This window comes from Herpailurus yagouaroundi, unplaced genomic scaffold (genome assembly GCF_014898765.1).
Source record: "Herpailurus yagouaroundi ecotype Mexico unplaced genomic scaffold, PumYag 29, whole genome shotgun sequence".
In the NCBI taxonomy this organism is placed as follows: Eukaryota; Metazoa; Chordata; class Mammalia; order Carnivora; family Felidae; genus Herpailurus; species Herpailurus yagouaroundi.
In genome coordinates, this window is record NW_024412377.1 from 59,697,398 (window position 1) to 59,713,011 (window position 15,614).

At 38.6% G+C, this 15,614-nt stretch overlaps 1 protein-coding gene across 1 annotated transcript in view; it reads right to left on the reverse strand.

Annotated features, from left to right (window-relative positions):
• Positions 1–15,614, reverse strand: part of SLIT3 (slit guidance ligand 3) — a 595,338-nt gene that overhangs the window by 530,831 nt on the left and 48,893 nt on the right. Inside the window, exon 3 of the mRNA XM_040444444.1 lies at positions 11,723–11,794. Within this exon, the coding sequence (XP_040300378.1) occupies positions 11,723–11,794 (72 nt within the window). The remainder of the gene's footprint in view (positions 1–11,722; positions 11,795–15,614) is intronic.

Genomic DNA, 15,614 nt, shown 5'->3' on the forward strand with positions numbered 1-15,614 from the left:
CATGAAAAGTACATGATAATTTAAAGATTTAAATTTTAATAAAAAACGCGCCTGGGTGGCGCAGTCGGTTAAGTGTCTGACTCTTGATCTTGGCTCCAGTCATGATCTCACAGTTTGTGAGTTTGAGCCCCACATCAGGCTCTGCACTGACAGTGTGGAGCCTACCTGGGATTCTGTCTCTCCTCTCTGCCCCTCCCCAGCGTGTGCGCTCTCTCTCTCGCTCAAAATAAATAAACTTTAAAAAATTTACAAAAAAATTAAAAATGTTCAAGTGTAAAGCAAAAATATGCCCACCAATTAGATTCCACAATTATTTTCCTTTTGCTGTATTTGTTTTACTCTGAACCATGTAAGGTAAATTATGGAAATCAGGATGTTTGATTTCTGCATGCATCTCAAAACCTTAAGAGGCTTTCCCAGATAACTAGAGTACCATTATCACATTTAGCAAAATTAATAAACGATTCCCTGACATTGTGTTTGTGATATCTAATCCATGTTCAGATTTCTCCATTTGTCTCAAAATTTTATTTTATATATTCGTTTCTTCAAACCAGGCTTCAATTAAGAGCAAGGCACTGAATTTGGTTGTTATATTTGTCTCTAAAGTCTCCTTTTAAAATAATTGTTTTGAAGTAAAACATATACATAGAAAAATAAACAAATGTAAATTTTGTGGCTAGAAGCACTTTCACCTAGTGGAACAGATCCACAAAACCTCTACTCAGATCTAGAAACAGATGATGACACACCCCAGAAACCCTCGAATGCTCTCTTCCATTTATAGCCCTCCAATGATAAACACTACCTTGACTTTTAATACCATAAATTAGTTTTGCCTATTTTGAAGATTATATAAATGGAATCAGGTAATATATATTCTTTTATGTCTGGCTTTTGTCACTCATTCTGTTTCTGAGATTTGTCGTGTTGTTACATATTGCAGTCGTTTTGTGTTGGTGTAACTTTTCATTTTCCATCAGTCTATTCCATTATATGAATATACCACAATCTATCTTTTCTCATGGTGATGATCGTTTGGCCTGTTTCCAATTTGGGGCTATTATGGATAGTGCTCCTATGAACATTCTTGTGTATATCTTTTTATGGGATGTATAGCCAAGAATGGAATTGCTGGGTCACGGGGTATGTGTATGTTCAGCTCTAGCTGATACTGCCAAAGAGTTTTTCAGAGTAATTGCTTTAGTTTTCTTCCTCAGAAATTTGTATTATAAATGTGACAGAAAGACTTTGACTTCTGTATCTATCGCTTTGTATTTAATCCTCTTAATCTCTATATTAACTTCTTATTGATTGAAAAAACTACTCCTTTCCATTTTTCATTTCTCTTAAGACATCATCCATTACATTTATATGCCCTTGAATTGTATCTAGATTAATATGTATGTATATATTTTTGGTGTAAAACAATAACCACATTTATTTTGCTTATGAATCTGTTCTTCAAGTAGGGATTGGCACAGTCAACTTTTAAAAAAAATAACTTTTATAGAATAGATTTATATGTACATAAAGTTGGGAAGATAGCACAGAGCAATCTCATATATCCCCTGCCCAGTTTCCTCTATCATTAATGTCTTACATTAGTACCTTTGCCACAATTAATGAGCCAATATTGATACATTATTATGAACTAAAGTCAATACTTTATTTCGATTCCCTTAGTTTTTACCTGTATGTTTTTTTCTTCCCTTTTTTCGGATACTATCAAGGATGTCACATTATAGTTAGTCATCATGTCTCCTTATGTTCCTTTTAGCTCTGACAGCTTCACTGACTTTTCTTGTTTTTGATGACTTTGACAGTTTTGAGGACTGTTTAGATGTTTTTAAGAATGTCCCTCAACTGGAATTTTTCTGATGTTTTTCTCATTAGAATGTAGGTAGGGGTTTTTGAGCTGGAGATCACAGATGTAAACTGCTATTTTCATTACATCATATCAAAGGTACATACTATCAACATGACTTACCACTTTGGACATTGGCCTTGATCATCTGGCTGAGATAGTAGTGTGTGTCACATTTCTCCACTGTTAAATTACTATGCTCTGCCCTTTTTCATACAGTACTCTTTTGAAGGAAGTCACTGTGCAAAGCCTCCATTTAAGGAGTGGACAGTTATGCTCCTCCTCCTTAAGAACAGAAAATCTAGATAAATCATTTAGAATTCTCCTGAATGGGAGATTTCTCCTCTCCCCATTCATTTATTTATTCAATCATTTACTTATGTTTCAGTATGGACTCGTGAATATTTTATGCTTTGGTTATAACCCAATACTGATTTGCTTCTTTGTTGCTGAAATGGTTTCAGCTTTGGCAATTAGCTCTTTTGGTTTGCTTCTATGTTCTTTTCATATATCCCCTAATTGTGGGTTTTGTCTTGTTTTGTTTTGAGCACTTCCTTTCTGGTACAGCCTATCTCATACCAAGTCCTAGAATCAACCCATTTCTCCAAGAGTCTTAGCTCCCTTTCATTGGACAATGGTATTAGAAACCAAGATCAGGACAGTAGGTATGCTCACTGCTGCTGTGGTGTCACTGCCTCTAGGCTCTCCTGCTAAGAGAACAAGGACACATCTGCTTGTGTACAAGCCTATGTATATTTACATATCAATATATTTCTTTTTTTATATCTATATATGTCTATATATATCCATCTATATTAAGTGAACATATCTTTATCAGACTAAACATTTGTTCATACTGATGTCTCCAACTCTTATCCATTGCCACAAAGATCATTATAGTTTTCTTCATTGCTTGTCTGTAACCATGCATTTCAGCAATGAGAAACCTGTCTCTACCATCCACCATCCATTGTTCAATTCCAATACACAGGTACAGTGATTTCAGAGTAACCCATACTCCTGTGGGAAATTTTATCAACCACAGTACAGTTCATGCGTGTGGTTCCCTCTGCTCATTTTCAAATTCATTTAGGTCAGCAACTTTCCCCATTACCTTTAAGAGGTTGATTCATACATTCATCATCACAGTCTATATTCCATGTTGGGATCCTCCAATTTTCTAAATGATTTTTAGAAATGTTCATACATTAAGGTTCACTCTCTATGCTATAAAATTCTATGGGCTTTCATCAATGCAAATGTCATATATTCACTATTTTAGTATCATACTGCATAATTTCACCACCCTAAGCCCCTCCTTTCCCATGGTTTCACCTATTCAACCCTCCTTCCCCTCTTCTCTGCACCCCTAAACACTGAACTGAACTGTAAGATATGACTATATTTAGCTTTGTAAGAAACTGCTAAATTGTCTTCCATAGTGGCTATAGTATTTTGCGTTCCCACAAGCAATAAATGAGAGTCCCTAGTACCCTACCTTCTCACCACCAATTAGTATTACCAGTTTTTAGTATTTTAGCCATTATAATTAAGGGGGGGGAGTGATATTTCATTGTTGTTTAATTTGCATTACCCTAAAAAAGTGGTATCAAGAATTTTACATATGCTTACTTGCCATTTGCATATATTTGATGCAGTACTTGTTCAAATCTTTTGCCCATTTCTTTCTCTTTGGGGGGGTAGAAGTGTTTTCTTATTGTTAAATTTTTGAAAGTTCTTTGTATATATTGTATGCAAGTCAGATATGCATTTTGCAAAAATTTTTTTCCCATCTGTGACTGGTCTTTTCATTCCCCTAACAGTGTTCTTTGTGGAACATAAGTTTTTAATTTTAATAAAGTTCAATTGATCAAGTTTTCTTCTTCTTTTATAGATCATGCTTTTGTTGTTATGTCAAGAAACATATCCCTAAACCCAACGTCATGTACATTTTTTCTCTTGCCTCTCCTAGAAGTCTAGTAGTTTTACATTTTACATTCAGGTCTATGATCCACTTTGAATTGAATTCTGTGTAAGATATAAGGTTTATATCTAGGTTCAATTATCTACATATGAACATCTAATTGTCCCAGTATCATTTGTTGAAAAGACTATTTCTCCATTGAATTGTCTTTGCACTTTTGTTAAAAGCCAGTTGACTATATTTGAATGAGTCTATTTCTGTTTTTTCTTTTTTAGTTCTGTTCTGCTAATTCATATGTCTATTACTTCATCAATACCATGCTGTCCTGATTACTGTAGATTTACAGTAGGTCTTGAAAATGGATAGTGTGATTCTCCAAGTTCATTCTTCTTCTTCAGAGTTGACAGCATTTATTTTTAAATTAGTTCTTTTATTTCAAAATCATTCCCTGCGTTCTTTATCCTTCCTTTCGAATCCTATTTTTCTCTAATCATCTAAATTCTGAGTTTTTTTTTAATTCAAATTTGTTCTATTTTTATAGTTTGTAAGACCTTAAATTTGTGTAGCTGGTTTTGAACTATTCTATTATAGTTTTCATCTGTTTTGTGGGTACCATTTTCTTGCATGTTTTCATTGTTTCTAGAAAGGTTATTATACTTACTTTTTTAATTTTTCTTATGAAAAAGCACTTTGTATGAGCTTCAACCATAATCTTTTTGGTTATTTCTTAAATGAAAGAAATTCCTGTAGTTTTATGAGGAAGGGGTGGGAAATGATAGCTTTTTTAGCTTCAAGAGTCTAGAGTTCATTCTTGCTTTGCTTTTTTTATTCTTTTTTTTTTTTTTTTTTTTGCACAAAATAATGAAAACCACAGCCTTGTATTTTCTGAGATCTAACTCTTCTGGTGATTTCTAACACCTTCATGAAGAAGTTCTCTTTTCATTTCTACTATTGTTCCTGTTCTGATCAACTACTCTCAGGTTACTTATTAATTACTTATTAATGCTAGGCCTTTCTTTGAAAAAGAGCCCTGTTTTTGTTAAAGAATTTATAGGGCCCAGAATACTCCAACTACTATATAAGTCATTACTACATCATGGTTCCTCTGTTCTTACCATGAAGTGCATCTAATCCAGCTCCCCTCCATTTTTGGCAGCCTTTTTCAGGCTGGCCACTGTTTTCCAATGACTACATATTAGTCATTTAAGTGATCTCCTGCTCCCAGAGTCATAAGAATTTCAATTGGCTTGCCTCTGCTTTGTCCCACACAGATGAGATAACACAATGGTTTTGTAAACATCGATTGTTTTTCCCTGTCTACTTTTATCAGGGGTGCAAGAGTTTACTAAGATACTTTGTAAACTAGTTTTATTGTAGATGTTGTGTGTGTCTTTGGCTTTGCTATCCTAGTTGTTTCGCATTTTTTTATATAGGAGAGGGATCTTTAAATATTAAACCAACCTTGTATTCCTTGAATAATTCAAGCTTGGTGGTTAACATATCTTTTTCATGTACCACTAAATTCTCTTTGCTAATATGTTGTTAGGAAATTCATATAAATATTAATAAAATATGTTGATTTATATTTTTTCCTGAAATGTTTTTGCTGGATTTTGCCATAAAAATTATACTGTCCAAATGACAAATGTCCATTCTTTTTATACAATAAGTTTATGTTGATATTATTTATTCCTCAAAACTTTGGTAGAATTCACTAGTTAAGCCATCTGAGTGTAGATGGATTTGGGTGGGGTGTTTCAGTTGAAGATTTAATTTCTTTAATATAGGACTATATAGACTTTCTATCCCTTCTTGCTTCAGTTTTTAATTTCACTTAATCTTTAAAATCATTGAACTAAAGTTCAAAATTTCTTCTTGGGGCATCTGGGTGGCTCAGTTGACTGATCATCCAGCTTTTGACCTTGGCTCAGGTCATGATCCCAGGGTTGCGGGATCTAGTCCTGTGCTGGGCTCCTGCTGAGCATAGAGCCTGCTTGGGGTTCTCTCTCTCCCTCTCTCTCTGCCCCTCCCCTGCTTACATGCTCTCTCTCTCTCCCAAAATAAATTAACTTTAAAAAAACTACTCTTTTATCATTTTAATCTGTAAAATTCATACAAATGTCGTCCTTTTTATCTTTCATACTGGCAACTGGAAAGACTACTTCTTTCTTTTTGTATTCCTTTGTTCTGTTTTATTTTTGTTTTGAGAGAGAGAGAGAGAAAGAGAGAGAGCTGGGGGTAGGGGCAGAGGAGAGAGAGGGAATCTTAAGCAGACTCCATGCTCAGCATGGAGCCCTACGCAGCGCTTGATCCCACGACCCTGGGATAATGACCTGAGCCAAACTCAAGAGTTGGATGTTTAACCAACTGAGACACCCAGGTGCCCCTCTTTTTTGTTTTATGATCAGTCTTGTTAGTTTTTATAATTTTATTGTTGTAAGAATGAAAGTTTGGCTTTTCATAGTTTTAAAATATATATATATATTTATATTTATATTTCATATACTTCTGCTTTTACTGACTTCCTTTCTTCTATTGTTTTGTTCTTTCTCTAGCTTCTTAAGATGGGTTCTTTCATCAAGATTTTATCCTTACTTCATTTTAAGTATATGATAGCATATATCATAACTTGAATAATATAGCTTAAAGACTATACACTATCTTCTGAGCATGGCTTTGGCTATAATCCATTGTGTGATATACAGTGTGTTTATTAACATTCACAAAATATATCTTCCAGTTTCCATGTGATAGTTTAAGATTTTATGTAGAAGTATAATACTCAATTTCCAAATATATTGAACTTTTCAGTTATTGTTTTCTTATTGACTTCTTAAATATTTCTGCTGCTGTAGTCAGAGAAAATATTCCATATGATTTCAACCCTTTGATATTTGTTGAGACCTGATTGTAGACCAGTGCTTGATAAAAGTTTCATATGCACCTGAAAAAAATGTTTATTCTACATTTTTTGGTCGCAGTGTTCTCTACATATGATTTGGATCAGATCTGCAAATTTTGTCATATTATTCCACATTGTTATGAATAATACTTCATATTGTCACTAATATCATAATAATCCATGTTGTTACTAATAACTGTATCTGTTTATCCCACTAATTACAATAACAGTATCTTAACTATGAATATAAACTTATCTATCCTTTTAATTATGTCAATATTTGCTTTGTGCATTTTTAGGCTATGTTTTTAGACACATACAAATACAGATTCTCTCTATTTTTCTGGTGTATTTACTCCTTTATCATTATGAAATAGCCTTCTTCATCTCCAACAGTGTTACTTTTTTAAAAGTCTATTTTATGTAGTATTAACAGAATCACACCAACCTTCTTTTGGTTCATATTTTCATGGTATCTTTTCCATCCTTTTACTCTCAATTTGTCTCTATCTTCATGCTTAATGTTTGTCTTTGTATAAAGCATATAATTATTGTTTGTTATTTTATCTACTCTGCCTTTCAAATGGAGGAGTAACCTGTTTACATACAAAATAATTGTGATATTTCTGTGTTTAAGATCATCTTCTATTTGTTTTCTCTTTGTCTTATTTGTCCTATGTTCCTTTCTCTTTCCTTTTACCCCTGATTTGAATGAATCGTATTTCTCTTTGTGTCATTCTATGTCCTTTCTTCCTCTACTAGGCTATTATATCTTTTAAACCATTCTTTCTAGAGGCTATCCTACAGATTGCAACATGCATCCTTGATTTGATAAGGCAATAAACATTAGTGCTATTATCACTTCCTGGTTAATTCAAAGATCTTAGAACACTTATACTCTATTGACCCTTCCAACCCTTTGCTACTGTTTATATCTTAAGCTTCTTTTAATCTGCAACTGCCAACTCCCATGTCTTTCATGACATTGATTTTTGAAGAGACCAAGGCAGTTGTCTTGTAGAATGTCCCACCTACGGGATTTGTTTATGTTTCTTGGTTTCATTTAACTTGGTCCTCTACCCTATCTTCTTTTGGGAAACCAAAAGTGAGATGTAGCTAAATTAGATGTAGGGAAGACATATTTAACAATACAAGTTTAAAGGCAATGCTCTGAATTTTATATTGTCATGTCAGGGACACAGTCATTCTAACCTCATAATATTGTATAGATTAAATGAGATGGCATACGTCAAGTGTCTGTGATGCTATCTGACACATAGTAAATAAAGAGCACAGTTTCTCACCCTCAGCACTGTTAATATTTTAGATCAGATAATTTTCTGTTGTGGGAACTGTCCTGTGCATTGTAGGATGTTTAGCAGCATTCCTGACCTCCACCCATTTTACACCAGTAGCATCCTCCAGTCGTGACCACCAAAAATGTCTCCAGACATTGCCAAGTATTCTCTGGGTGGGGATGGGGGGTGGATTGGTCCCAGTTCAGAACCACTGGTAAGGAACAAAAACCCAAGTATTTGATAAGTATTCCACAAGCACTAACCATCATGCTTTGTGCAAAGCTCTGAGATTAAGACCTAATGAAACAGGATTTCTGACTTCAACACATTTATGGTTTTGGGGAGGAACAATCAGGCAAATAGAGAATTAACACATGGTATGATCAGTGCTGTCATAAGGACAATCATTGCTGTATGTGAAGAGAAGCACCTTACTCAGTCTACAGCAGAGGCCTTTCATGGAAGAATGAAGAACTCAGATTTGAGACGTGAGGGACAGAATTCTCTCTCCTTCCTCATTAAGGCTCAAGAGATCGAACCAATAAAGACCATTCATAATGAAAATCAGTACTTCAGAAATGAATTATCAAAACCCATAACATTTCTAGGCTGAATTTCAAAGTATGACAAAGATGAATCTACCACAAAATATGGAGACACAGGTAAGGGAAGCCAGGAGTGAGAGCTACAGACAGCACAATCAGCCATCTACTTCTTTAGCTGTTAACAACAAATATGTTACATTTTCCCATTCTATAGCTCTCATCTGTCTGGGAGCACACTGGAAAACCAACACCAGAATAACACATCAGGATAATGTCACGTACAGCCTCCCCCTCACTGACACTGGGAAACCCTAACTAAAGGGGCCCATCTAACTGTGCACACTGAGCCAGCTACCTCTACTTCCATTCTCCGTCTTGCCCAACGATTTCTTTAGATCACTTGCACTATAAGTCAGAGACTGGTTACCTTTTCACTAACCCCATTTCTTCTATTTCCTGGGCATATAGCTTGATTACCTTTCATAGCCTCTCCTGCAGATTACTGTGGCCACGTGAACAATTTCTAATCCAAGGTATATAATGGTGAAAGTGATATAAACTCTTTCTAGATCTTGCCCATGAAAACCTTACACGTGCAACCCTTTTCCAGGGGCTTGATTCAGACACACATTGGTACCTTGGAAGCCAAGGTTTAATGACAGCGGAGCTGAAGAGTAGAAGGAGTCTGTGTCCCCAACTCTCCCCTTGAAGGGGAGAGGCCCAGAAACCAAGAACACCCTTACTGGGTTTGATATGAATAAGAGGTAAACTTCTACAGTGTTAAGCTGTGAGATTTGAGGGTTTATCTGGTACAGCAGCTAGCATTAGCTTCTTAATACACCAAAGTAGAGAAACAGCCAGGTTTACCCTGCAATTGTAATCCCCTCAGTCCCCCAGACATGCACAGTATTTCAGCTGTGTTCACCATGCCAAAGAAAAGTGCCTTTTGCCAGCATATTTCACTGATATTCCCTGGAGTTAAGTGTGTATGTGAGAGGCCATTTGCAGGGCCACTGCTAAAGATCACACTTCATCTAATGTCCGAGCACAGAAGTATGAAAGGGTGTGGGACTTTGATGTCAGACAGATGTGGCTTTGAATTTTGTCTGCCCCCCACCCTTGACATTTCTTTGGCTTCACCTCCCTGAGCCTTTGTTTCTTCATCTGCAAAATGAGGGTAGTAACACCTCACAGGAATTTTATGGGGATAAAATAACAGATAGCACATAAAACATCAGCATAGTTCCCAGCATGTCGAAGGCACTCAATTAGTTCCCTCCCAACAATCATGAAATGAATAAATTAGGAGTTTGCTTACCCTTCTAATCAGAAGACTAAGCAAGAGGTGGCCTTTTCACAAAGGACTGTACAGGGGCGCCCGGATGGCTCAGTCGGCTCAGTGTGCAACTCTTGATTTTGGCTCAGGTCATGATCTTACAGTTCATGAGTTTGAGCCCCACATCGGGCTCTTTGCTGGCAATGCGGAGCCTGCTTAGGATTCTCTCTCTCCTCCTCTCTGTCCCTCCCCCACTCATGTTCCCCCCACCCTCTCAAAAATCAATAAACATTAACATAAAACACAAGGGATTATATATTTTACTCTTCCATAGAAATGTTTAATATCTCATACAAAGGAACCAGGTTCAATAAATACTTTTATTTTTCCATTGGTCTAAATAAGGAGAAGAATTTAAAGTTTAAGAAACTTAAAAATATAAATGTAAACAGAGGCAGCATTCATTATTTTTAGAACTCTTTTCCTTTATAAGAAATAAATGTCACATTTTTTAAATGTTTGTTTATTTTTGAGAGAGACAAAGACAGAGCATGAGCAGGGGAAGGGCAGAGAAAGAGAGGGAGACACAGAATCCAAACAGGCTCTGGGCTCTGAGCCGTCAGCACAGAGTCTGACACGGGGCTCAAACTCATGAACCAAAAGATCATGACCTGAACCAAAGTTGGACACTTAACCGACTGAGCCACCCAGGTGCCTCACATTTTTAAACCAACAACAGAACATATGCTGACCTATGACCTACAAGGAGAGCAATAAATGGGACGGTTCACACAAAAGAGGAGCAGTAAAGGGTTTTGCTGGATAATACCTGTGTTGCCCCAGATGCAATGACTCCAAGGGAAAAGATGGCGGATCACAAAGCTAACATGGTGGTGGCAGGCCCTCCACCTCACCCAACCCCATCTCTGTAGATGAGATTTGGCAACAGGTAAATCGAACAGGATCCTTCTAGGGAGGATGATGGAGCAGGGAGCTGTTGCAGCCCTATTCCCAACTGCAGGAGAAAGAGGCTGAAATGTCAGGCCAACCAGGATGTGGAGGGAAACGGGGAAGAGAGCCGCCCACCAGCATGACTAAGTGCTCCTGGGGACAATCCCCACTTAGAGCGCAGGAAGCAAATCTCCAGATGTTATGAGCTGCTAGATGTGATTAACTGAGGAAAGGTGAAGCTGCCCACTTAACCATCTGAGCAGCACCCCATCAAAGTGACCCAAGAGTTTTCTGCAAAGGCATTAATCACCAAAACAAATGGAGGCTCCATCCATCTCCATCCCCACCCCTCTTCATCTCTCCCTCTGATAGTCAGAACAGCAGCTTATTTTTAAACCCTGGCACCACATTCTCTCCTGGAAACATGTGGGCTCCCTGACACAGGCTGATGCTCAGAGGAGATACAGGCACACCAGCGGGACTGCCCACTCTCTCATCCTTCTCCCGTGAGGGGCAGAGGGGGTTCAGGGAGGAGAGGGCCTGACCAGGGAGCCTGCTACGGTGCAGGGGAACAGAGCGTATCTGACACTGGCCTCCATGGCAGGGATAACCGGCTTCTGGCTTCCTTCCTCTGCAAAAGGGAAGGCTGAGGCTTGGGCCAGAAGGACCCCCATGTACAGATACCAATAGCAACAGCTCAAGCCTGGGAAGAAGGAAAACAAAGCCCAGATGCCAAATCTAGCATCTTTTGAAGAGAAAGACTTTAAAAAAATAAAATAAAGCAAAAGAGTTTAAAAGGATCTCCATGTCTCTTTAACATGCATCTGATGTGCTTTAAATAAAACAGCAAACATTTTATTAAACATTGGAGACTTTTTTTTGGCAAGGTCGCAATGAAGTCAATTTACAAAAAAAAAAAAAAAAAGACTTTTCAAGAAAGGAGGTTGTATTATACTTACAATCGCTCCAGCTGCTTCAGATCCTGGAAGGCGCCTCTCTCGATGACGCTGACCTGGTTGTCTTCCAGATGCCTAGAACCACAGAGACAGCAGCGGTCAAGGACAAGCGGTCTAAGGGGTCTCCATGCTAGGCATCAGGCCCAGCGGGCATGGTCACTCAGCCCCTCCCACAACACTCTGCCCTGCCCCCCGACCCTCAACTGGGATCAGTCTGGTGGGACAAGATAATTCACATGCCAGCTTGGTGTCACGGTAACCAGGGTTTCGCCGCCTGCACACTTCTACCTGACAGATTGGTTTCCATGCCTCTATTTTAAGAATGTTCTCAGCAAATGTCCCCCCAAGCACTGCAGGATGTTGCACAGAAAAGGAAGAGGTAAAAGCAGCTTCTTATGAAAACCACACATCTATTCAGCATCTCTTCCCTTGGAGCTCCCTCCTCTAAGGATTCAAAAATACTTCATTAAAAAGGGCCTTCTCTGTGCACTGTCTCTGGGTCACCTAGCAGGAAGGGTGACCCTATTGTTGGACAACTGCCCATGCCAGGAACTCTGCTTGCTCAGGGCCTGGCTGTTCCCAACATCTGGGTGATGGTCATAAAAGCTAGTCCAGCCACAAACTCTGCTGACCTCCAAAGTCCTCCACGAATTAAGCGAGGTTGATTCCTGCATATGCCATATCCTAAGAATTGAGTATACAATGAAACATTTGTTTTCCTAATTAAAAAAAAATGGCAGCCTAAAATGGATTAGCTGAACAGTAGGGAAGGGAAATATGGAGGCTGCACAGTTTCCATCTAGGACTAACCCTGGTCACTGAATGAGACTTAGGAGGATGCATCTGTGATTGGAGGATGTTTGTTTGGAAGGTAGAGTCTAGGGTTCCTCTGGATTAGGCAGGAGGAGGGGTGCCCTGAAGCACCTGAAGGAAAATCAGAAGGACAGAAGGAAACTTTAGGGAAGGTTTGGCCTTCATTTCAAAACAACTGCATCTATGCTAGCCCACTACCTCCAAGGCATTTTATAACCCCTATACTTCTTGGGCTTAACACTTGGGTCTTTGCATTTATTTTCAAGTCCATCTTTCCCACTATGCGTAAGGACTAAGAACGTGAGAACTTTTTTTTATATATATATATTTTTGAGAGAGAGACAGAGCATGAGCAGGGGAGGGGCAGAGAGAAAGGGAGACACAGAATCCGAAGCAGGCTCCAGGCTCTGGGCTGTAAGCACAGAGCCCAACACAGGGCTTGAACCCACAGACTGTGAGATCATGACCTGAGCCGAAGTCACATGCTTAACCAACTGAGCCACCCAGGCGGCCCAAGAAGGTGAGAACTTCTGCTCGTCATCATATTCCTAGCCCTAACACAGTTGCCTAGCACAGCAGCCACCTAATAAAGGCTTTTGACAAATGAAAAGCTAAAGAGGACTTTGGGCTGCATAACATATTGATTTTATATCAAGGAAAAGTCTAGTCTAGGATGTATGAGGTGTCTGACTGAGACTATCAGAATGATAAGGGTATTTTGTTTGGGTTCAATGACATTCTACATTTTTGTGAGTTTTTTTTTTTTTTTTTTTTTTACAAATAATTAAAAATCTCTATCACATCACATCACATCACATCACATCACATCACATCACATCACATCACATCACAAAAGAAACTCCTTTTGAAAAATCAGCTCCTGCATTTCCAAATACCAACAATTGGCAGGAACTGAGTATGGGGTCAGGCAAGGCACACAGGCTCCTCAGTCTTCCACCGTCCTCACCTACTCCAGTCTGTACATTCATGTTACTCTGCCTCTGGAGGCTAACCCTCCTTACTTAACAGATATGGACACCATGTAGCAGGGAGGCGAAGAGACTCACCCAAAGAAAAATTATTTGTATATTGGGTAGACTCCCTAACTCCCAGTCTGGTGTGCTTGCCAAATCTGGCATAAAATCCCTTTCCTGCTTTCTTACCGGCTGATGGTGTGACATTGGGCTATCTAGTCAACCTCTCAGGGACTCTGTTTCATTTGTAAAATTAAAATAAATAAATAAATAAATAAATAAATAAATAAATAAATAAATAAATACATCACATAAGTCCTTGTCTGAATAAAAATGGAACCGAGTGTATAAATTATCTAGCCCAGGATGTGGAGTACAATTAGAGGCTTAATAAATGTTCTTTTTCTTCCCTTCTCTCCCTCTCCATTTTGCCATATGGCAAGGAGTGCCTTGGAATGCTAACAGACTCACACTAGCACATCTTGCTAACCAGGGAGCTAGTTCCATATTAGTGGCTGGGGGTTTGTTTAGCTGGGTTTTTACTATCAATCAATCCATCACAGAGCTTGTTGTGATTACTTCCCAATAATAACAAGGAGCAACACGATGGGGACTGAGTGTCATATTCTCACTGGGTTTCTGAAGGAGTTTAACTCCAACTTCCTACGATGAATCTTTTAGTTCTGCTTCTTTCAGAAAGGGGGGTAAAAAAAATGCAAATATATCTTTGTTAGATATCTTCCCCTTCTCCACTTTGCTCAGGCTCTGGGAAGCTAACTTTTATCACTTCAAGAAGCTTCTCTGACTTTGGCTTCCAGCTGGGTTTAGCCAATGGAAGTCACCAGCAAGAGATGAGAGGGCAGGACAAAAGTGAGACTGAGGGATTTATTGCCACCTCCTTCCCTGCCAAGTCATTTCAGGTTGATTGTGTCCCTCTACCTAAGACCATAGGTCCAATAATCAGGTAGCTCCTACCTTTGTAGGCTTAGATAACTACTTCCTCCCACTGCTCCTTGAGGCCCAGAGGGCTGCTGGGGCTCTTTGTTGTCACTATACCCAGGAAACTGCACCATGTCTCCTTGGTTTCTCTTAACTTTGCCCACACTTTGGTAAATAATTCTTTATTTAGCTCTGAGTGCCATCTTTTTCCTGCTGGCATCCTGACTGGTAAGGTAGCTAGGGTTCCTTTCTAGATCTAATTCCTAGATCTATCAGAGTCCAGCCTAGTACCTGACTTTTAGAGGCTCAATGAATAATCAACATTTGATGAATCAATGAATCAGTGAATGCAGACGTTGTGAACCTTCCATCCAGAATTCTAGGCTGGGATGCAGTTCAGGAGAATGTGCTAACGCCACTGATATCACTCTCATTTTACTGACCAGATGCAGGAGGTCAGGGATCCAGGAAAGGCTGGAAGACCAGAAGGCTGTCCATGGTTTGAGTCTGTTCTGAGTTAAAGACAACAGACTGTGTTCATTTTCAGCTCTTTTGGCACTGTTATTTTTTTAGTTTTAACACTGGATCAGAATCGGAAATCGCCCCTTGTGATGATGGCTGGGTGGATTTTAACTCTTTTATTAACCCCATTTGGGATAAAGCTGGTTCCCACATTGTGGGCATAGCAGAGTTCTTGCAACAGACTACTAAGAAAGGGAATATAATTGATACCACCAGAAGAGATCCTTCCTCACTCCCACTCTGTGGGACAAAGGATTGTTATGGGCAATTCTTATATCTTCTTGAATGTACTTTATTTGGGGAAAATTGCCTTTCGATGAGACCAAAGTTCCCTAATCTCCATTTTATCTGCTTTTGCCCATTCACCTGCACTGTATTAACAGTTCTGCATGGAAATAGGTGGCAAACTCAAATTATTAAGGACTATTGAGTCCTTTCTGGCTTCACTATAAATTGTAAATAAGAAACAGATATAGGGAATATGCTAAGGTGTGATGAAAGCTTTTCAAAAAAGATAGTTGTCTAGGTTACTCAGCTGAAAAGAATAGAATGAGGGAAAATATGGTTTAAATGTCTGGGTATTTTACTGGTGTTAGAAAGCATTTCAGCTATCCCACCTAGCAGATTCTTTCACAGTAATAAAGGGC